The 23,486-nt window shown below is 42.2% G+C and overlaps 2 protein-coding genes across 2 annotated transcripts; both read left to right on the top strand.

Annotated features, from left to right (window-relative positions):
• The first annotated feature begins 1,925 nt into the window (after positions 1–1,925).
• On the top strand, positions 1,926–2,879 carry LOC122107038 (olfactory receptor 1B1). The gene has a single exon (XM_042678597.1). The coding sequence runs from the start codon at positions 1,926–1,928 to the stop codon at positions 2,877–2,879; it is 954 nt and encodes a 317-aa protein (XP_042534531.1).
• A 9,692-nt stretch (positions 2,880–12,571) lies between these two features.
• LOC122107076 (olfactory receptor 1J4-like) lies at positions 12,572–13,555 on the top strand. The gene has a single exon (XM_042678661.1). It carries the CDS (start codon positions 12,572–12,574, stop codon positions 13,553–13,555), a length of 984 nt encoding a protein of 327 aa, XP_042534595.1.
• The last annotated feature ends 9,931 nt before the right edge of the window (positions 13,556–23,486 follow it).

The following is a 23,486-nucleotide window of genomic DNA, read 5'->3' as shown; positions in this document are numbered from 1 at the left end:
AAATTGCATGAGAATAAAAATTTTGACATTTGATTGGATTTTAGTATCCCCAAATAAGACTTTTCAACGTTGTCATATGAAATAAGTTATTTTCTTCTTTGTTTCCACAAAGCTGTACTTCCTCAAGAAATATTGTCTTAAGGTATTTCCTTCTTTACAGTTCATTGCCTTATGAGATGGTCCCCGCATCACTGCCATTTGACAGATTGAAATATAAGTCAGCTCAGATGATCTCATAGCTAAGAAATGATCTTATAAAGATGAGGTGACATGCCAGATATATCTGACTATGAAACCTTTATATTGAGAGCACTGCCCTTTATCAGAAAATTACTTTCATTCATTAAACAAATATTTAATGAGCTGGCACCAATTGCTTAGGCTTGTGGCAGGTACTCAGGAGTCAGTGACGAGCATACACAAGTATTTGTATACACATGCATGGGTGCATCTATTATTGCACATGGACTCGGGATCCCCGAAAAACCACCAGAGACCATGACCAATGCAAACAGCAGAAGAGTTGTTTATTTGCAAGCTTGAGCTTGGTCCTCCGTGCACTTGGTAACTGGTGACGTTAAGAGGCCCCGAGCACAAAATCAGCACAGCTATTATGGTATTGAACAAACAAGTTTAGGGAATTTCCACACAAGCAGTTACATGATTTGTCTGAGTCCACCCTAACCGCACTGCCCTTTTTCTGAACTATTGGTATGTTCTGTTCCTGGAATACTTGGGCAACTGTTCTGCTTTCTTAAGGGTGGGCAGGGTTGGTGGCAACCTGTGTTTTTTCTCTCTCTCTTGGGGTTACTCTGAGGGCAGCCTAGCTCAAGATGGTGGGGTTAATCTCAAAATGGAGTTACTTTAGCTCTTCACTATGTTTATGCATGTATGTGTGTATGTGTGTATGCACATCTAACACTCTTCCTTGAGTGGCAGACGAGTCAAGAGGTACAAAGCAAATGAAAAAACTAGTACTTATTACTCTAATGAAATATTGTTCAGGGACTCAGTGAAGACTTCAAATAGAACCAAAGCTGTTTAGCTTGTGGGGTTGAAGATTGGTCCCTGATAGAATAGGGAGGGTATTTCCCAGAAGGAAATAGTATATGTAAAACTGCTCTTATTTTGGATAGTTTAAATGGAAGACTTATCAGGAGAAATCAGTAGAGACATGAGTCATGAGGCTGTGGACATTAGTATTGGTCAGAGATGCTAAAGCTTTGATAATGCTAGTGACTAAGAGGGCATTATAGATATAAGGAGAAATATAGTGATGGAGTATCTGGATGGGGGAAGGTAAGGGGTCCCTTCGGATTTTGGTTTGTGCATCAGACAGAAAATAATGATGTTTCTATTAACTAACAAAAGGAACAAACAGAAAACAGAATCACTTTATGGCAGTCTGAAATAATGTCACTCTAAAAACCAACAATACAGAAAACCATTTGTTTAAATGTTATGGTTTAAAAGGCTATTTCTTGAAAAGCCTCATTTAATGAGCCATTTCATTAGGTGTTATTAAATATTAGAGTCATAATGTGAATGGTGAATTGTGTTTTGCACAGGTTTAAAGAGAAGAAATCCAGAGGGCAACAGTGTGTAGAAGGTGGGGAGTGGATAGGTAATTAGTCCACAAAGCTTGCCATTGGGAGGAGACGATGATAATATCTTGCAGGAAAATACAAGGAGGAAGGAAGGTTTGAGAAATTGTTGTGGACTAGATAGCATGAGCCACTAGAGTGGATGAAAAAGAAGAGCTAAGGAAGAACCTGGCATGCAAAATTAATGGAGTGACTTAGGGGAAAGGAAACAGATAGTTGGATATAGGTCACGAATAAGTAGAAATATTATAATTCCTAGCTTCTCACTCTGACTTGCTTTTTGACTTAAACTCTCTTTCAGACAGGGTACTGTCACTCGTCATGAGCTGTGCCCCTAATGCTTCACATTCTCCAGTCTTCTTGCTGCTTGGGTTCTCGAAGGCCAATGTCCCCCATGGCCTCCTTTTTCTCCTGTTCCTGGCTATTTACCTAACTACCATACTGGGGAATGTGACTTTGGTATTTCTCATCTCCTGGGACACCAGGCTCCACTCACCTATGTATTACCTGCTCCGTGGGCTTTCTGTGATAGACTTGGGGCTCTCCACAGTCATCTTGCCCCAGTTGTTGGTCCATCTGGCATCTGATTCCCAAGCTATTCCTGCTGCCCGCTGCTTGGCTCAGTTCTTTTTCTTTTATGTGTTTGGAGTTACAGACACACTTGTCATTGCTGTCATGGCTCTGGATCGCTATGTGGCCATCTGTGACCCTTTACACTATGCTTTGGTGATGAATCGCCAGCGCTGTGCCCGCCTGCTGGCCTTGAGCCTGGCTGTGTCCATAATGCACACCATGCTGCACGTAGGTCTCCTCCTGCCCTTGTGTTGGGCCGGGGATGCTGGGGGCAGTGTGGACCTTCCCCATTTCTTCTGTGACCACCGGCCACTTCTGAGAGCCTCGTACTCTGATACACATTCCAATGAGCTGGCCATCTTCTCTGAGGGTGGATTCCTCATGCTGGGCCCCTGTGCCCTCATCATACTTTCTTATGCCCGAATTGGAGTTACCATCGTACGTTTGCCTTCAGCTTCTGGTCGCCGTCGAGCTATCTCCACCTGCGGGTCCCACCTCACCATGGTTGGCTTCCTCTACGGCACCATCATCTGGGTCTATTTCCAGCCTCCTTCTCAGAAGTCCCAGAATCAGGACATGGTGGCTTCAGTCATGTACACTGCCATTACGCCACTGGCCAACCCATTTGTTTATAGTCTCCGAAATAAAGATGTTAAGGGTGCATTCCGCAGGCTGCTTATACAGGGCAGAGTGGACTCCTGATTAGCCTGCCATGGGTATGAGCCATGTTAGGTGGGTAAAGAAAAGCCTAGGAAGAGTTTAATCATGTGGATTTGGGGAGATCAGAGAAATGGCCTAGACAGTGGAAGGATTTCAGACTCAGCCTTTGTCAGTACTGCGCTCTGAGAGAGCTAGCACTGAGCAAGACATGAAAGTTAAGATTCTGCTATTACACATTTAGCACCAATTCTGATGTGAACATCTGATGTGAACTGGTGGATCCAAGTTCTATTTAATATGTCTTAAACTAATTTCAACATGCATTTATAAATTAAGTGTAGATGGAGCAGGCAAGCCCACATCTTTGTTGCATAAAGGAAGTAACAGTGATTTCTTTCAACAATGATAAAATGTTTTTGCCTAGCTTTTTGGTAGCTAGAACTTGCCTCTATTTTGGTACTTCTTATACTAAAATACTAACTTTGACAGTACTCAGTTTTCACCTGTATGCATTGACGTTAGCCTTTCCACTCATTTGAGATACAGCTTCATTTGAACCCATTGGGATGAGGAATTTATTTTGCTGAGGCTATTAGGATATCTATGCCTGTCAGTTTATAAGAACTCTAGAAGGCACCTTGAGAATCACAGAACGTTTTGGAACACCTGAAACACCACTGATCCCAGCCCAAGTCTGGTATTTTCTGCTTCCTCCCTTTTCTAAGTTTGCTGAATTCCATCCGCATTCTCTTTAACTTCATTCTCTTACTAGAGCACTTCCTCAAAACTGAGATCTCCCATTCAAGTTCAATCTCCTCAATTTCCTCCATGCTGTCTTCTCAAGAACATCTTCTATCACCCAACACTTTCCATCCTTCCCCCATGATTGGTCAAAGCCAGCAGTGTCATGTTACTCCCTTCTACATTCTACATGTTTTGATGTAGTTTGTTGGGAGGTCACTTTACACACACACTTGGCTCCCATGACATTGTATGCCCTTTGACCTCTTTGTAGATTTGCTGTGTCCCTGGATGACAACATATTCCTCTCCTGTTTCCAACTATTTTTACTATTTTTTAAAGGTATTTCTTCTGGTCTTAGATATCTTGCCTATGGTTTTCTCATTCTATCACAGAGCTTGTTTACTCTTAAAATATCACTTCCCTTTATAAGTCTTTCACATTTTTATCACCTCACATCAACAATCTAGGAACTGAATGCTGACAGTGGGTTTATTCGCACACACTCTGTCTCCATTAGCATAATGGACATGTAAGGATCCAGGAAGTCACCTCACCTTTCCCTGTGTCAGTACCAGTGTTGCTTAGTATTTGCTGTGTAGTAGGATCACCTCAGTAGTTCAGAAGTTCTGAACTTCCAAAATAGGGATCTGGGTTCAAATCTAGGTAAAGTGTAAGCATCAATATTTGAAAAATGTTCCAATGTGTAGCTGTACTTGATAACATTAGTATTAACTTTGTGTTCTTTGACCTTTTTTGTTATTTGACTGTTATTAAAAAAGATTCCTATAAACCTCTTCCACTTGAGTAGTGATACTGCATGAATCTGTACATTGTAGACATGTCAGATTAGGAACTATCACACTTCACTTAGTTTTTTTTTGGTGGTACTGGGGTTTGAACTGAGGGCTCTGCACTAACAAGACAGGTTCTACTGCTTGAGCCATGCCTCTTGCTCACTCCTCTCTTTTTTGTGTGTCAGCGTGGGGCTTGAACTGAGCCTGGGCGCTGTCCCTCAGCTCTTCAGCTCAAGGCAAATGCTCTACCACTTGAGCCACTGTGACACTTCCTTTTTTTTTTTTTTTTGCTGGTCATGGAGCCTGAACTCTGGGCCTGGACTCTGTCCCTCAGCTCTTTAGCTCAAGGCTAGCGTTCTACTACCTAAGCCACAGCGCCATTTCCAGTTTTTTCTGCTTATGTGGTGCTGAGGAATCTAACACAGGGTCTCTTGCATGCAAAGCAAGCCCTCTACCACTGAGCCACCTTCCCAGCCCAATTTTTTTTATTGGAGATAAGAGTCTCATAGCCTGGGCTGGCTATGAACCGCTATCCTCAGGTCTCAGCCTCCTGAGTAGCTAGGATTACAGGTGTGAGCCATCAGTGCCCAGCTCTTGCTCACTTCTTACTGAGCACTAGTTTCCTCAGGGACCACTATACTTGCACCACCTTTCTCATAAATTTGTTATTCAAACATCATGTATAGGATAGTACTAACTGATGAAGTTGTCAAAACTGTAGTCTATTTCTCAAGTGTGTTAGCATTATTTTTGCGATTCAATTAATGTATAAAGATGAAAAGGCTATGATATGAAATTTTGAATTATTTCCCATTGTAGCTGTTCACAAAACATGCATGAACATTCACTAGAATTCACTGACAACTAGATTAATCATTTGTATGACACTCACAAAAAGTTTTCTTTGCATTTCTCATCAAATTTTCCTATTCTCTGTTTTTCCTATATTTCTTCTTTTCATATGTTCTCAAGCTTCAGCTGAAACTTGCATTTTAATAACTTCCACTTAATATTGATGCTGCTGACCAGTGGACCACATATTGAGTAGCAATGTCCCACTGTACTTAATCTGATTAAAAATTATTCTGACACTAGAACCCAGACATTTTATTCATTTACTTGTTTTCTATCTTGATAATAATTTACATGCAATTTTGCAAAATGCTTGATGTGATGCCCCTAACTTTCAACATTGTTACAATGTTACTATAACAATAATTTTTAGAGTTGCTTATATTCTTCCACTCTTAAGCTTTCATATAGACAACAAACTTACCTCACTCCAGAGAAGTAAAAAAAAGGCAAGAAAACTTCTACTCTTAGTTTCAGCCACCATTTATACCAGTTCTTTTTGCCTTCTTTTTTTGGGGGAGGGACAGTAATAAAATTTGAACTCAGGACCTTACTCTTGCTAGGCTGGTGCTATACCACTTGAGCCACACTTCCAGCACTGCTTTTTTTGCAGTGTCTCAGCTGTGAGACAGAAACTCAGAACTCAGTCTTGAGTAGTAGGATTATAGGCATGAGCCACTAGTGTCTGGCTCAATTATACCACTTTCTCATTAGTAATCTTTGTGTCAACAGGCTAAATCCTACATGAGTATGTGACTTTAACTTGTTTCTGAACAAGAAACAAGATTCTCTTCCTGACTTTAGTCCAGTCCTGAGCTTGAAGCTTCCTGTGTTAATGGTTCTCAACCCTGTAGTACGTCAGAAACATCTGATAGCTGTAAAATAAGACTGATGCTAAGTTTCAAAATAGGTCAATAAGTAAACAATCAATACGAGTGAGCCAGGACAGTGGTATTTTTAAGAATTTCTTCAGCTTCAAGATCAGAGTATGAACTGTGTCTTTGTGTAGTAATTTCACTATGCATAGTCATGTTTCTGTTTTCTTTGAGCAGAAAGGAAAATCTAAATGTTCCTAAGCACCAAAGAAAATGAAAACATAATCTGTCAGAATGTAAGTTGGGTATAATAGAGATACTTGTACATATGCCGATGTTCATTGCAGCACTATTAATAATAGTCCAAGGTATGAAATAGCCCAGATATCCTGAGTGGATCAAGAAAATTTTACACACACACACACACACACACACACACACACACACACACACACACACACACACACCAGAGTATTATTTAGTCACGATGAAGAATGAAATTATGTAGGCTTTTTTGGGAGAGGGTTGGAAAATGGATACAGTTGGAGTTCATCTTGTTAAGCCAAATAAGACATGTTCAGAAGGCCAGAGGTTGCATGTTTTCTTTCCTATGGTGACAATAGACCTAAAAAATAAACATATCTGGAAACACACACACCATACCCACTTATTTAAACATTTTTATAATTGTGATAGTTTTTGAGAGTATTAGAGAGGGAGGAGGATTAGAGAATCTTTAGAAAATGAGCAATGCCAAATTACATTAAATCTGTGAATGAAGACAGCAAAACAAAGCTGACAGCTGTTGAAATAATAGGGAGGAATAGAGATAGGGAAAGTATGGGTCAGTGACGGAGTCAATCTGATTAAAATACTCTGTGTGTGTGTGTGTGTGTGTGTGTGTGTGTGTGTGTGTGTGTGTGTGTGTGTGTGTGTGTGTATGGTAAAAATCCCTTTGAGATTGGTTTTGAAAGTGGGAAGAAGGGTGAGGGAGACTTGACAGAGGGGTGAATCTGATCAGGGTACATTGTATAAATATATATGTCAAAACAATTTTGAACAACTAATTGAGAAGAATAAAAGTGTGTGGGATAGCCAGGCACTGGTGGCTCACATCTGTAATCCTAGGCACTCAGAAGGCTGAGATCTAAGGATTGCTGTGGTAGGAAAAGCTGTTCGACTCTTATCTCCAATTAACTACCAAAAAAGCTGCAAGTGGAGGTGTGGCTCAAGTGGATGAGCACTAACCTTAAGGGGAAAAATGCTTAGAGACAATGACCAAGCCCTGAGTTCAAACCCCAGGACCAACACAAAAAGAATACTATGAGGGATAAAAATCCATAACACATTATGAGATCAAGAATTACCTCAAAGAATCCCACTCTCTTGCTGTTTCTTTTATTTTTTCAAAGACTTCTTGAAATCATATGTTTGGAAGGTAATAGTTTTGAAAGGGATAAACAAAGGGACTAAATTTTACCCAGTGAAAGCTTGAAAGCAGGACAGGGCCAGGAATGAGAAAGTTATTGAGGAAACAGGACAATGATTAGATAACGATAATTAGATTTATCCTATTACTATCTCCCAAACCTTCCTGCCATAAGTCAGCTTAGTTGTTTCTTGGATTACCAACAGATACTCAATAGTCAAAGGAAGAAGCCAAGCTCCGGTGGCTCACGCTTGTAATCCTAGCTACTCAGGAGGCTGAGATCTGAGGATCAAGGTTCAAAGCCAACCCGGGCAGAAAAGTCTGTGAGACTCTGATCTCCAGTAAACTACTAGAAAACCGGAAATGGTGCTGTGGCTCAAGAGGTACAGTGGTCGCCTTGAGCTGAAGAGCGCAGGGACAGCGCCCAGGCTCAGAGTTCAAGCCCCATGACCCCCCCCCACCCCAAAAAAAATAGTCAAAGGAAGAATAAGATGGGAAAATAACTTCCTGCAAGGATGGAATGGGAATCAGTTTCCCTTTGTATTCCTCTTTGCCCAACTGTTAATATTACACTGAGCTATATGGTTGATGTTCCCCAAAGGGTGGACTTTTCTTGTAAGCCCAATAGTTTCCCAAAGCTTATATGAATTTTGCCTCAATGAGAGCAGGTGATGAGAAAGGAGAATAGATGGGCTCTGAGCCCCATTTGGTTCCACTGGGTATAGGAAGGGGGAAAGGCACAGCCCATTCCAATTAGTGTTTCCTGTGAACGCAGTTGGAATCTCCTGGGGTCAGTGGAGTCCCAGTGTGAGTGCGTGTGGTGGATCCTGCTTCTTGTGATGAGGCATCCTCAGAAAGGCTTTATCATAAAAAAAGGGCTCCCTACTGAGAAAGGGGGAGGGCAGCTCTGCTGCGCTTTCTTTCTGGGTGTATGATGCTAGATACAGACAAAGCGAAGTTTTCACTATGTCTTAACGTAAGTGGAACGGGAACAGAAAATTATAAATTAGATTCTTGGAAAGTAGTAGATATTTCTACCAAGAAGATCCACGAAAATAGGAGGCACAAATGTTATAGTCAGTGGGAACGAAATAATGGAGAATGGTCGATTCTATGGCATAAAAGATAGATTTTTGAGTGGAAATATAGAATAGAGTCATGGAACCAGAGCGGGTGTAGGGAAAATGTGTGTTTTCCAGACATTAGACATATATTACAGAGGTCTTGTGTATTTTGTGAGAATTTGAGAAAAAGAAAAGAAGTTCTTATGTACACAACTCAGATTTAGCCTTTGTGACTCATCAGCTTAAGAGAGTGCGTGAACTAGAACAGAACTGAGGTCAAGAAGGCACTAAACAGACTCTGTTTCTAACATTTAGATAGTGATTCAATGGCAAAGAGAAGTAGCATGTCTGTTGATGCTTTCATCAAAGAGAAAAGTCAAGAACAATCTCTCTCTCTCTCTCTCTCTCTGTGTGTGTTGGTAATCTAGCTTTCTTCCATGACTAGATATCCTGAGGCACCAACTATAAACTGTGAAGCCTGAATCCCTTTTCCAGGGATGCTTTTGTATTTGTTGTTCTGTCAGAGTTCACTCAAATGTATTGACTTGAAATATTCCAGTGCTGTTGATACAAATGTCTTCATCTCTCTCCTCATAACTCACTGTCTTGCATGCCCATCCTTGATCTTTCCAAGTTTTCTGAATAGGATCATCAGAGCCCAGTCTCAGGAGATATATTGATTATCTCAATACTGAGATATTGAGTATTTAGATGAATTCCTGAAATCAGCCAATAAGAACCTCAGTACCACTTATTCTTACATAGAATTCATTTGAAAAATATCATTTGCCTGAAAAAAATGAATTCCCTATGTCAATTCTTATTCTCCTTAGGGATAGATCTACAACCTTTTCACTTCTTACTTCATGGAGACATTGTCTCTCACTGTCTTTCTCCCTCACCTCTTCTCTCTCACCTCTTCTCTTTCACTTGTCCACTCCTTTGAACCCCTGAAGGTAGCAGTGGCTCACTCTTGAATGAGCAATAGGATCCTAACAGCGTACACTTAGAGCTGCACACAGAAGAAAGAGTCAGAAAAACAGACCTGAGAAACGTGAGCTTTCCTTATCTTTTTTCTTTTTCTTTTTGAATCATCTCATTTGGCTTTCTATATATTTTTTACATTGGTGTAAAGTATGATATTTCCATACATGCATTTATTATACTTTGATCAAATTCATTTTTATTACATTTTTTTTTTTTTTTGTCGGTCATGAGGCCTGAACTCTAGGCCTTGGCGCTGTCCCTCAGCTCAAGGCTAGTACTCCACCACTTGAGCCACAGCACCACTTCCGTTTTTTTCTCCTTATGTGCTACTGAGGAATAGAACCCAGGGCCTCATGCATGTAAGGCAAGTACTGTACCACTGAGCCACCTTCCCAGGCCTGTTATTAAATTCTTAATACAATTCTCTGCCCTTTCCATTTTTTTTTGTTGTTGTTGTTGGTCATGGGGCCTGAACTCTGGGGTTGGGCACTGTCTTTCAGCTCTTCAGCTCAAGACTAGCGCTCTACCACTTCCGGCTTTTTCTGCTCATGTGGTGCTGAGGACTCAAACCCAGGGCCTCATGCATGTGAGGCAAGCACCCTACCACTGAGCCACCTTCCTAGTCCCTTCCCCACTTTTTATAGTTGTTAGTGGATTATATCATACTGCTTTCATATACATTTAATATACTTATGCTACTTTTATTTTTAGTGTTTTATTTATTTGAATATCTTTTCTGTTTGGTGACTGACCTATTATGGAGAAATCAGAGCCATAAGAAAGTAGAGCCATAAGAAACTAGAGCCATAACTCACTCTCTAGCTTATAATTGAATGTACTGGATTTCATGTACATATTTATTCTCTGTCTCTCTAGTGCTAGTGAAAGAATAACAAAGAGAAATTCACTAAAAAAAATAAGTGGAAAGGAAAGCAGAATCAATAGCGAAGATGGCATTTCAGTGAAATTCTGAGTGAAAAAGAGAAAAACTTCTTAGAATCCTGGGAAGGGATTGCAATGGAAGAGAGAGCTGATCTTCCTTCTCAGGGACCCAGAGCCAGAGGACTCAGTTCAGGAGGAGGGTGAGCGGCAGAACAGAGAGAGCTTGTAGAATACACGACTGTTGACCAACACTAGCAATTCTTCCTAAGATACAAGTAAGCCAACCTTCCATACATTCTTCTCTCTTCCTTACCTTAAGACCCAGACATCAATAGTCTAGCATTTATCCCGATGAAATTTGAATATTCTTCTCTAGAATGAGCAAGAGTTAGGGCTATTAATTTGGCTATTACATCTTATGGGAAAGTACTCAGGCATATTTGGGACAAATAGCATAAAGGCAAGCTGCCAATTTGAGATTTTCCTAACCTGGGAGAAAATAGAGAGAACTCATCTATGCAAATACCATATCATGAGAAATTCACACTTGTTATCTAGAAGAAACACCCCAAAGCATTACGAATGACAAACCAGAAGCAGAAAAGGAAAAAGTTGATATGAACAAATCAAATAACTGAGTCCAGAAGAAATTTCAATCACTCAGGATTCAAAAGATGATATAAAATATGTAAACCCAGGGAACTACAAGAGTAGACCACTATTGAAAAGGAACAGATAATATAACAAATTGTTCATGGATGTTAAATATATGATTGAAAGACTAAATCAAATACCATTTGTGCATTATTGGGACTAAAATCCAGGGTATAGACCAGAAGCACCAAGCAATGGAAAACACGAGAAGATATTAATCAATCAAAGATGTTTAGCACCCAATTGTGGGCTCTAGAGAGGGGGTGAGGATGAATAGAGTGTAGAAGGGCTAATATGATGACAATATTTGTGTACATATGTGGAAATGGAAGAGTGAATCTTACTGAGATTGGTTTGGGAAGGCAGACTAGGAATGAGGGATTGTGACAGAGGGTGAGTTTGATCAAGGTACCTTGAATACATATGTGGACATGTCAGTATGAAATCTCCTTGCACAACTAATTGGTGCTAAACTGCGAAAAAATTATTTTGGGAAATACATTAAGGAGAAAGTTAAAGAAATTATAAGAAAATTTCTCATACAGTCAAACAGAGTCATGTATCATCATATTGAAATGTTCTCCTAAAGTTATGAGAGAATTTATGAGAAAATTGACATGTTTATGTAATTTAGGGATGGCAACAGTAAAGATTGCAAGAAGTTTCCAGGAAGAAACTAGAAAAAGAACAGGAGTCAGACTGTCAGCAAACATCATCAACCTTGGATAAGAAACATAAAAGACCTAATGTGTTTGCAGATGTGAGTGTAAAATGAAAATACTCTTGATTTGAAAAGATGGAAGTTTGCTGTGCATTATTATATTAGTTCATAATTTCCTGCATATATGCAGAAGATAGAGGTAAACCAGGCATTAAAGGCTAAAACAGGCATAAAAATTTGGGAACAGGAGAGAAGGGTGAGATAATTGAGATTGAACATCAATTTTTGTAGTAGAAAGCCAAGAGCTGTCTTAACTAACACAGAAGCATCTGTACATAAACAGCTAAAACTAAACTTGGAATTAGATAAGCTCAGGGTTATGAGCCTCTTCCTTTTATTACATTTTTTCCCATAGTTATACTCTGCTATTATGTATTTTCCCATTCATACAGACATACAATGTGCTTCCAAATATCTTTATTTATACCTGCATTAAAAGTTGTGTTGTTGGCATCCACTCTTCATTGCTCTATAGGGAAAGCTGAGCCAAAAAAAAAAAAACCAAACAACTCCCCAAACACAGGAGAATATCATATCATTCCCTGGAAGACTATATTTTTCATTGACAAGTAATTAACCAATCAAGTCAGTGAATATACTGATTAGTTCTATTCTCAACGCAGGTCAGTTGACTTAATGGATCTGGAACATTCCTACCAAGAGAATAAAACTGAGTTTCTTGGTATCCAAAGTGTGAACCAGATCTTCACTGTAATGGCAGAGAGGTCTTGACATCCTCTTTCCTGATCAATACTGACCTTTCTTCTTTACAGGTAAAGAAGACCATGTTGTATGGCTGTGAGAAACAGGACAGAAGTGACTGACTTTGTCTTGCTGGGCTTGTCCAGCTGGCCAGAGATGAAGCCAGTTATTTTTGGAATTGTCCTTACCATGTACCTGATTGCAGTTCTGGGCAATGCCCTACTAGTAATTGTTGCTTGCGTGGATTCTACACTTCAGACCCCTATGTATTTCCTTCTCAGACAGCTTTCCTTTATTGATATATTTCTAACAACCATTACCATCCCTCAGATGCTGGTCCACACACAGGCTGTGAGCCAAACCATTTCCTACAACCTCTGCATGGTACAGCTGTTCTTCTTCATGGCTGTAGGCAGCATGGAAGGCCACGTGCTGGCTGCCATGGCATATGACCGCTATGTTGCCATCTGTGACCCCTTAAGGTACTCGGCCGTTGTCACCCAGCATCTGTGTCTACGTATAACACTGACCTCATGGGTGGTGGTCAGCCTAAACAGCCTCCTGTATAGTGTGCTGGTCAGCCGTTTAGCCTTTTGTGGAAACCGGGTCACTCACTTCTTTTGTGACATCACTGCGCTGCTGAAGCTCTCTTGTACTCGTCCGGTGGTGAATGAAATGCTAATCTTCACCGAGGGCGCAGCTGTGGTGGTCAGCCCATTCTTCTTCATTTTGGGTTCTTATGCACGCATAGGTGCTGCCATAGCCCATATGCATTCAGCGGTTGCTCTGCGCAAAGCTCTTTCCACCTGTAGCTCCCACATCTTGGTGGTGCTGCTCCTGTATGGCTCTGTGATTCGTATGTACCTCCGGCCATCCTCCAGCTACAATTTAGACCAGGATCGCCAGGTTGCCATCTTCTATACCGTGGTCACCCCAATGCTGAACCCACTCATCTACAGCCTCAGGAACCAGGAAGTCAAAGGAGCTCTGCGAAGGCTTTTCAGAAAACTCTGCGTCTCAAGACACTTCCAACCTGGATCTCAGCCAAACAGGAAATGGCAGCACATCTCCTGACACTGGAGGGTAAAGTTCTAACTTGAAAATGCCTCTGACTGATATAAATCACATTCCTACGGAATAATATTGGTGTCAGGTTCCCTTCACTGCGTTTGTAAGTTGATGAGAGTTTGTGGTCCCTGCTGATTGATCAAGAAGCTCATCACCTCAGAACTGAGGGAATATTTTTACATCATGACACCCGAAAATTGCTTTAGTATACAATTCAGAGGACTCCTAAGAAAAATGATAAGTATGCCTTGCATTAGTGTTGGTGTAAAAGATAGTGCTTTTCAGAGAGAAGACAGGGGGTTTACAGCACTATATGTAAGATGAGTTTTGAATAAACCATGAGATAGTATAACCCTCTCTGGAATGTTTTTATGTCTCTCTTTTCCACAGTTTCTCAACTCATAAGCAATGTTTATAGTGACTGAATTAGTCCATTACTATTGCTTAACGGTCTCACAGATGACTGAGCAAGATACTCATAACAGAGATTGGAAGAGAGATTTCACAGTGTCCCCTAACCAGGAGCAAGGTGGGTTTTATGGGGAATAAAGCTGTTGAGACATACTCTTTTTTCAGATATAATATATAAGGGAAAATAATCAAAGATGGATAGAGAAAGTGAGTAGAAACATGTCATTCATTTATATATAGACGGTTATGGATGGCAGAGAGTTGGAGAAGGGAAAAATCAATAACTATATTTCTGTCAAATTAATTTTGTGAGTTTTATTAGAAACTCAAGTAGACATGTTTCATAGACAGTGGAATATATAATTTGAAAAAAGCAAATATAGGTGACATTTAAAGCTATAAAACGAGCTAAAGGCACTTAATAAAATCATATAGACAGGAAGAGAACTATAGGCTGAGTCCTGAGATGGTGGTTGGTACAACATTTAAAGTTTATGAAGAGGAGAAAACAAAACAAAACAAAATGACAACAACTGAGAGGCCATTGTTGGAAAAGGAATCAACTAAGTTTGTTATCTCAGAATCTTAGAAAATATTTCCAGATGGAAAATGGCAATTCTTTCAGCTATAGTTAAGAGGTCATTTATGAGAACAAAAAAATCATTAGATTTGACCAGATTTAGGTAAATGAAAACTTTGATAAGAGCAGTAAAATATTAGGGGAAAATTCCAGTCTCTTTTCCTTGTATTTCCTAAGAAGTTGTTCCGTGTGTTTTCATGGTTATGTTGGTGATGACAGGGAAGATTTTCAACTTATAACAACAACCTAGTTGGAACACTACCAATTTAGGTTCAGAAATCTATCTCATCCAATAAGCTAGGTATAGGGGTGCATAACTGTGATTCTAGATGGACAGCACGAATAGGTCAAGTGTTCAAGTTTCAAGGCTATGCCCAGAACCAAACACAAGAAAGGTCCTGGCAAAACAATAACTGAAGTGTATTAAAGTGGGGAGTGGGTCTTGTAGAGCAGACAGCTGCCTAAAGGCAAAAGGGCCTGACTTTAAACTGAAGTGCTCACAAAAACAAGAGGAGAATTCTGCACTGAATTACTGGCTTTCCTCATTTCCATCCTGAAAGGGCTCTGAGCTTTATCTCAGCTCATTTTCAAGACATTTTTCCCCTTGTCACTTTCATTCCACATTTCCTGAAGAGGCACTAGCTATGCAGTTTAGCAAGGAATTTCCATGTGATGATTGGTTCCTATGAGATTTCCTCTGTTTCTGGAACTCTGACTACCCCGGCTTTTAGTGTGAATCTCTTGGGCTTTTATTGTTTGAAGTTGAATTCAACAACTTTGATGTGTTTATTGATGTCTGTCCTCCATTTTGGAAATACAAGTCCTCGACTAGAATTCCTCAAAAGTCTCCCATCTTTCTGCCCTTTTCTTTGGGAATGTTCATAGGAGCTATTTTTCAGGTCCATTTGATGGTATTTCAACAGAAACTTTGGTTCTTAGCAGTTCATGTTTCTTTGTTTACCTTCATTCCTTTGTTTTTTTTTTAGTGGCCAAACCTTTATTCCTTTTTTTGTAAATTGTGAAAATACTGTACAGAGGGGTTACAATTACATGAGCAAGGTAATGAGTACATTTCTTACCAAGCATTGTTGCCTCCTCCTTTGTTTCCCCTTCCCATCACTTTCCATCTCCACCCCCAGCCCCCTCTTTACCTCCTCCCCCCTCCCCGCGCCAAAGTTGTAAAGTTCGTTTTTCCACATAACGTCTTTATACATTTTTTATTGTAAAAATATTGTACAGAGGGGTTACAGTTACATGAGACAGGTAATGAGTACATTTCCTATCAAGCATTGTTACCTCCTCCTTTGTTTTTCCCCTACCATCTTTTCCTTTCCACCTCCACAACTACATCCCCCCCCCCCCCCCCCGCCCCTGCCTAAATTGTAAAGTTTTTTTTTCAACATAGTGTCTTGTGCATCTTATTGTTACAATGGGTCAACCTGTATCGCTATTTAAGCACTTTGTTTTTTTCCCTTCCCCTCCCCGAATTAGAGAAGTGTATATACAAGATGCAGGACACCGACATCAAATACAGTGAAAACAGGGTTATACCATGGGGGAGGAACATACAAAGAAACCAAAAAAATCACATGGTACATTAAAAATACATTAGAAACAATAGCAAGAAAGAAAAAAAAACACTTGTGTCCCTATCTTGGGGTCCATTTCGCTTAGAATCATCTTATCTGGTCATATGTACTTAGCTTTTGACCTTTTCTGCTTATCCTAGACATAAACTAGTTATTGCAAATAAGGGAAACCATGGGACCTGTGTTTCTTTGGGCCTGGCTTACTTCACTTGATATAATTTTTTCCAAGTCTTTCCATTTCCTAACAAATGGGGCAATGCCATTCTTTCTGATGGAGGCAAAGGTAACCTTTGTATGGCCTTGTTTGTGATCATTTGGGTAAATGCCCAAAAGTGGGATTGCTGGGTCATAGGGGAGCTCTATGTAGTCTTTTGAGGAACCTCCATACTGCTTTCCAAAGTGGTTGAACAAGATTACACTCCCACCAACAATGCAGTAGGGGTTCCCTTCTGGCCACATCCCCTCCAGCATCTGTTGTTTATTAGAATTCTTGATAATAGCCATTCTATAATGAGGTGAGGTGGTATCTCAGTGTTGTTTTGATTTGCATTTTTTGGAGTGAATTTTTTTATTGTGAAAATACTGTACAGAGGAGTTACAATTACATGGGCAAGATAATGAGTACATTTCTTATCAAGCATTGTTGCCTCCTCCTTTGTTTCCCCTGATTTGCATTTTTTATGGCTAGAGTTTGAGCATTTCTTCATGTATCCATTGGCTATTCTTTCCTCTTCAGAGAAGTTTCTCTTTAAGTCTTTAGCCCACTTATTTATTGGGCAGTTGTTTCTTTGAGGATTTGTTGGGGGATTTTCTTTTTTGAGTTCCAGGTATATTTTAGATATGAGACTCTTATCCGTTGTATGGCAAGTGAAGATCTTCTCCCAATCTCTGGGCTTTCTACTATCTTGCCAGCTATGTCCTTTGCCATGCAGAAGCTCTGCAGCTTCATGCAATCCCATTTGTCCAACCATTCTAAGAATTTTCTGGGTCTCTATTAAGAAAAATTCAGCCTCTGCCAAGGAGACCTAGGGTTTCTCCTATTCCTTCCTGTAATGTTTTCAGGGTATCTGCTTTGACTCAGATATCTCTGATCCATTTGGAGTTGATTCTGGTGCAGGGTGATATATAAGGATCTACCTATAGTTTTCTACAGGTGATTGACCAATTTCTTATAAGGTCATATGTACATGGCTATTGAGCTATTCTGCTCATCTGCTAAGATTATCCTAGAAGTATAGTAATAAGTACAAATAAGGGAAACCATGGAACCTATGATGAATCACAGGATTTTGGACCTCCATGACAGAAAAGACCAACAACATGCTGAAACAATAGAATTCAATGTATACCCTGAATGGCTCATCTAAGGACATATGAGTTAGAGAGGTGGGGTGGTCTTTAGTGCTGGGCACCCATAGCGCCTTGCCCTATTGAGAAGACATGGTTAGTTTCCCATTTCACCTGTTTTATAGGAACTTCCAGAAAATTGAAACACTAATGTTGTTATCCCAATTTCTGTGGTAGATAGACTATGAACCACCCATTGGGAATCTCCAGGGATAAAGAACATGTGGACAGTTATTCCTGGAGGTGGTGGTGCCCATTTTTCAGGTCTGTGAGGACTGTGTCCAGGGATACATTCTTGGCATTCATTGTTGCCAAGTTTTCGGTGAGAGCTAAGTTTTCAGTGCACAGCTTTTAGAGAGTACAGCAGTGCCTTCCTCAGTCTGTGTCTGGGATGTGATTTTTGACAGTGGCCCTGAATCAATGATTTTGTCCACTTTTTTTTTTTGGTCTGTTCTCAATACTGTGTAATTTATGAACTTTCTATGGCCATTGGCAAAACTCATTTCCTCTGTGACTCAGCTAGGCTTGATTTCTACTGCTGATCTCTGTAAACTCTTCGAACCAAAACTGTTGTTGTTGAAGTGCAGGCCCATAGACCACAGTGCTCAATGATAGTGCAAGCTATGCTGGCCTTTCATCTCCAGTTCATAGTGGTCCTATTTTTTCACAATTTTGGCTTAAGAGATATCCTAGGAGAGTATCTGATGAAGAAATCTTCAAGATGTATTTCTGGATATTTCTGGAATATTCTAAAGGAGGGAAAAGTGTCATTAGCAATAGCAGCATCTCTGCATGAAGCATTCCTTTGGTGACTGTGTGTGATCTCTTTGCAGAGGCCACTAGCTGTGGATTCTCAGACCCACCCACCTCCCTGACCAGCCCTCAGGGTGCTGCCATTTCCCTGGCAAGACTGGGGCTTCACACTTTCTCCTCTGCCATTTGGGTTACAGATGTGTTTGACATAGAAATCTAGTTTAGAGAAAATACACTGAACACTAGATACTTAGAGCAGGTGGACAGCCCCTTCTTCCATTGGTGGACAGTGTGGTGGTGTTCATTCACTACTTCTGCATAAAGTCCACTAACATCCTGTAAAGTTCCTTTTTTACACCAAGTCTGGGTATATCTCCTTCACACTTGAGATCCAGGAATACAACCACAATGACCAGACACCAGTAGAAACAGAATTTGTATATTATACTCATATTCAAGGCTGACATGTGTGTCCTAAATTCATTTTCACCCCAATCAGTAAATATTTTCCTTTCTATTGTTCATTCAAATTGAATGGAAACAGGGCAAGAACCTACACCTGAAATAACTGCAATCTCCATTGTGCTCCAGTGCACTGGATGCAGTCTCTGAGTGGAATGGCTTATCCTCGGTCGTGCATTGAGCCCATGGCACTATCTGCACTCAGTCAAGGGGTGAGGGATGAGGGCTGGCACCGGTTTTTCCTCTAGGATCTTGGAGCCCTGGGGTTTCCAGTGGGCAACACTCACTGTCTCTCAATCAACACTCATGGGAAAGTATGGTGAACGCTGAAAAAGGTGGGAATAGCTGTAGAGGAGGGAAGGCAAGGTCAGAGCTCAAATGCTCTCATCGGGAAGACAACCTAGACAGGTCAGCATGGCTTGGTAGGAGTGTGTGCTGTGGACCTCACAGCATCAGAGCCAGTGATCTGCATCACGTCTTCAAAGTCAGATCCTAATAGAGAGGGCAGAGCCAGGGGCAAGTGTGAGCACCATGCCCATTGCTCTACCAACGTGTCAGTTGTTCCTCTTTAGCAAAGTACATAGTATATATAAAGCACTGAGGGAGTCTCTGGAGGGCAGCTCGGTGAGTCCAGTGGCAGGCATCATTGTGATACTAGCATAACACTGAGGATACATGATCCTTAGGGTTGTCTGGGGCCACATTGCAATTGTCATTCCTATATTAGGGGAAGATTTGTTAGGATGGATTATGAGTATGTCCTGGATGTGAGGTCAAGGGAAGGTGGTGTGTAGCCTGACCCACATTTCTACAGTCATGTTGACCTCAGAAGGGATTTGTAGATAAAAGATATGAAGTATGTCATGAAATGAGCATCCAAGGATGGTGTCTTATTGCCTGGACCACAGAGCTACTGTCTTGGTGACATCAGAAAGGGATTGTCAAGAAAACTTCCTGAGTGGTTTCAGGATTGGAGGTCACCGGAGAGGAGGGTGTGGCCTGGTCCACTCTGGTCTCTATGTGCTTAGCCCATGGCTATCCAGAGAAAGAAGATACATTCTTAAGTGTTTTGTCTCTTTCTCTTCCTAGGAAGAAGGTTGAAGCCAGCTCCGCACTTGATCTAGCCATTTGGGGATGATCCTCTTCTGGAGCTCATAATTGTATTTTGCCAAACAGTTCATAGAGGAAATCAGATCTGAGTCGTCAGGAATCCTCAGCTCTGGTGGAGTTGGGACAGAGAGCTAAGTCAGCAGTACTGATGGAGACTGGGAAGAATCAAGGTTTGGAGAAGCTCCTACAGATGCATTTTGAGCCAGGATTCTGCCAGGCCTGCAGTGGGACCTCTGCCTGGGAACTGAATCTGTGGAAATCTATCTTGTCTTGCTTAGGAAAGAACTTGGGTCTCCAGTGCATATCTGCCCTCCTTTGTTGTAACCTGGGAATTCCTCTCCTATCCTCCCTGCTGCCTTGATGATCAGGACCTCCAGGCACAGCATGCTTTCCAGAATGCACAGCCCCTCCTGGGAGCAGTCCTACTGAGAACAAGGAGGACTCACTCCTGGGAGCACAATGTCCGGGCTTGGATGCAGGCCCCCTGCACAGCATGTATTCCAGGTCTCTACTGAGCCCTTAGCACTCAGGAATATCTGTCTTTCCTTCCTCATCTTCTTTCTCCCCTGGTTCTTCAGGCCATGTGTATCCAGCAAACTATGTCTAGACTGTACACAATTCCTGCTCATATTCTGGCTGCTCATTCCTATTCAGAAGCCTCCCTAGGCTTCTGACTTCCTTTCCTGGGAGAAGGGAACCCAGGCCACCTACCCAAGGAGAAGAGTGCAGGAAGCTAGCAAGGCTTGATGACAGGCAAGGGGCAAACAATGCTGGTCCTTTAGGCAAAGCACCTGATTAGGTCTTCAGCTCAGTACCAAGACAACAGAACAGTGACACCTTGTACAACTTGTGGTCCCAAATCACCAATTTCTCTTTTTCTGTCCCTCTCTCTGTGGCCCTCTCTCTGTCTCTCTGTACTTCTCTCTATCTCTTTGTCTCTCTGCACACCTCTGTCTCTTTCTGGGAATGTCTCCTACCCACTGTCTGCCTCTTTGTCTGTCTGTCATCCTCCTAAGGTGTTGGCTACTCTCCACTATTTGTGAAGAACAAACTGGCAGAGAAGAGGTAGAATTTTCTCATGGGAACTGTGATCTCTTTAGCTCTATCTAGGCCTACACCTGGCATTGATTCTGTTCTGGGTCATCATTCCACAACTCTGACTCTGCTCCCCAAAATGTCCAGTCACTGGCATGGATTGATCATATGACCTTTGGTGGCATGGGAGGGATTCTTGAGCCCTGAGGGAGCATGTTTCTTCAGTGGTCTGGGGAGAAATCATGGTTTTGCTGGATGCTAAGCAAGTCGTTTTCCATTGAGCTGCACCCCTGTTTGAGATTCTCTCTGAAGTTGTGCATCCCATGGGAGTAATTCAAAGTGTCTTCTAGTGAGGGTTGTGGCCACCAGCCCATAGCAGCAGCATAGTCTGCCCTGGAAAGTGATGGTGTCTCTGTACTGCCTCTTGCCTCCTTAGACAGGCCATGTAGGGCAGGGCTGGGCAGTGCAATGGCAGGTATATCCAGAAGCTGATTGGTCAGGGATGGGTCCTGGATCATCCAGTGCCCACTTGGGTGTCAGTACCCAATCTTCACACTTCTGTTGCTGCCCTCCCAGCTTGGGTGGTGAGCATGAACACCCACTGTCTTCTGCCATTTCCCTGGCTGTCTGCTTCTGAATCCCCTTGATCCTTTGAGATGATCTGCATGTGTTTTCAGATTTCTGGCTTGTGCCCGTGTAGCAAGTGTTTCATCATGGTCTTGATGTTTGGTGTCTTGTCCTGGTTGGACACTCAGGTCAGAAGAGGAGAGAAACTACTGGGCCTCGTGTACAGTGTGCCCCTTTCCCACTGGTCAAGGAAACTCCGGAGCCTCTCTGTGTTTAAAAGTGGAATCATCCATGATGTGATGGGGGAGTTTCAACTCTTTCTTCCTGAGTGTTGTCTTAGGAGATAAAGATGGGCATTGGACTCAACAGTTCCTGCCCCACCCTTTCTAGTAGTGTGTCTCCTCTTTCCAGGCAGGATCCTGTTCAGCTCCTTTGGCTATAGGTTAACAGAAGCAAGTAGGCATGGACCATGGTCTCTCAGGAGATGCTGACCCAAGTCCAAGAGAGGGAGCAGCCCAAGAGCCAGGGCTCCATTGCCTCCTACTAGTCAGGCCTCCACTGGGATGGAGGCTGCAGTGGTGGAGGACACAACCTGCAGCCTTGTCCCATTCCTCTGACGCTCTGAGGAGAGGACCAAGATGACACATTCACCCAGCTGGCTAGTAACTAGAGCCACTCGAACTTGTGGCCCAGACAACTCTGAACATGATGGAATGTCATGGACTGTCCATGAGGAAGCATGAGGAAGGAGAGGCTACAAATGACTCCTGCTCCCTTGAGGATTTGGAAAAGAGAGGCTTCTCCTGAACCAGACCAGTTCACATGTGAGAAGATTCTGCTGTTTCTGGGTTGCACATCACCCAGAATCCCAGCATCCTGACTAACTCTGAGGCTACCAGGTGGCTTTTGAATGGGTTGTCCAACCACAGTATCTTTCAGATTGCAGCCTACTAAGGAGGCTCCCCTCCCTGTGTCTGAGACAGCCAATGCTCTCTCTCTTGGGAAATCCTTGTGATTCTCTCTGAAGGTCCCTGCTCTAGCCTTACTAGCTTACTGGAGGGAGCTTCCCAAGCATACCCCCCAGATCTTGCTCTTCAATATCTTGCTAGCATGCTGCTCCAGTCTAGGATCTTGGACAATCCTGGATCCCCCAATCCAGATCCTTATCTGAGGGACGAATCCTATTCACAAGCAAGGGGAGGAAGCTAAAGCCCAGAGACTGCCTATTCCCATTCACCCAGGGACAAACCTCAGGACCTTTGGACCGCATTCTATGGGTTTCCTCGCTCGTTTAGCCAGTGTCTGCCAACAAACCTGACATCCTCCCTGAATATCCCCAGGCCTCTAAATCAGGCCAGAAAATTTTCTTCTGGTTTGATGTAACAGCTGCAAGTGAGTTGTAGATGTTTCAAGTGTTCAATGATCTCATTTTCCTGTCCACAGAGAGCACAAGGTCAGTGACAGGGCAGGGCTGGCCAGGGCTGGGCTCTGCTGGCTGGGGAGGGACCGATCTCCTCTACCAGCTCTGCCCACCAACACTTCACTGAGTTGCCCAGACCTCTGTGGAGTCTCACAGCTGTGTCCTCACACTCAATCCTGGGGGCTCTTCTAGATGCCCCCTCACACCTTACTCTGGCTGAGGGTGAGACCTCTCTTTCTTCCTATTGTACCCATGCAGAAAGCACAGGCGTCAGGCCTGACTGGACCACCTTGCTGGTCCCAACCCATCCTGTCTCATCTGGACAGCTGACCCTCACCTTAATCCATTTCATCATGTGTGATTTTCCCTCAAATACAAGGGCAATGGAATTAGAATGGGATCCGTCTTCCCTCTGGACTTCAAACCAGGCCCTCCTCTAGCCAGGGCAACACGTGCATATACGAGTAGGACCAGTGTTCGTTCAGAGGATGGCTGAGCAACTGGCATCAGGTCAGGATCAGAAATGGTGTTGCCTAACACCTGTGATGCTAGGAGAGAGACTGCAACATCAGGTGACAAGGCCTTGTTGGGCCAGAAGTTGCTTGTCTTAGGAAAGCCTGGCTTCAGTTGGGCCAACTGCCCTCCCTTGAGGGACTTGAAATC

Source organism: Dipodomys spectabilis, unplaced genomic scaffold (assembly GCF_019054845.1).
Source record: "Dipodomys spectabilis isolate Male_0828 unplaced genomic scaffold, ASM1905484v1 ptg000046l, whole genome shotgun sequence".
Taxonomy (NCBI): Eukaryota; Metazoa; Chordata; class Mammalia; order Rodentia; family Heteromyidae; genus Dipodomys; species Dipodomys spectabilis.
The sequence above is the reverse complement of the archived record's forward strand: the minus strand, read 5'-3'. Positions and strand labels throughout refer to the sequence as shown.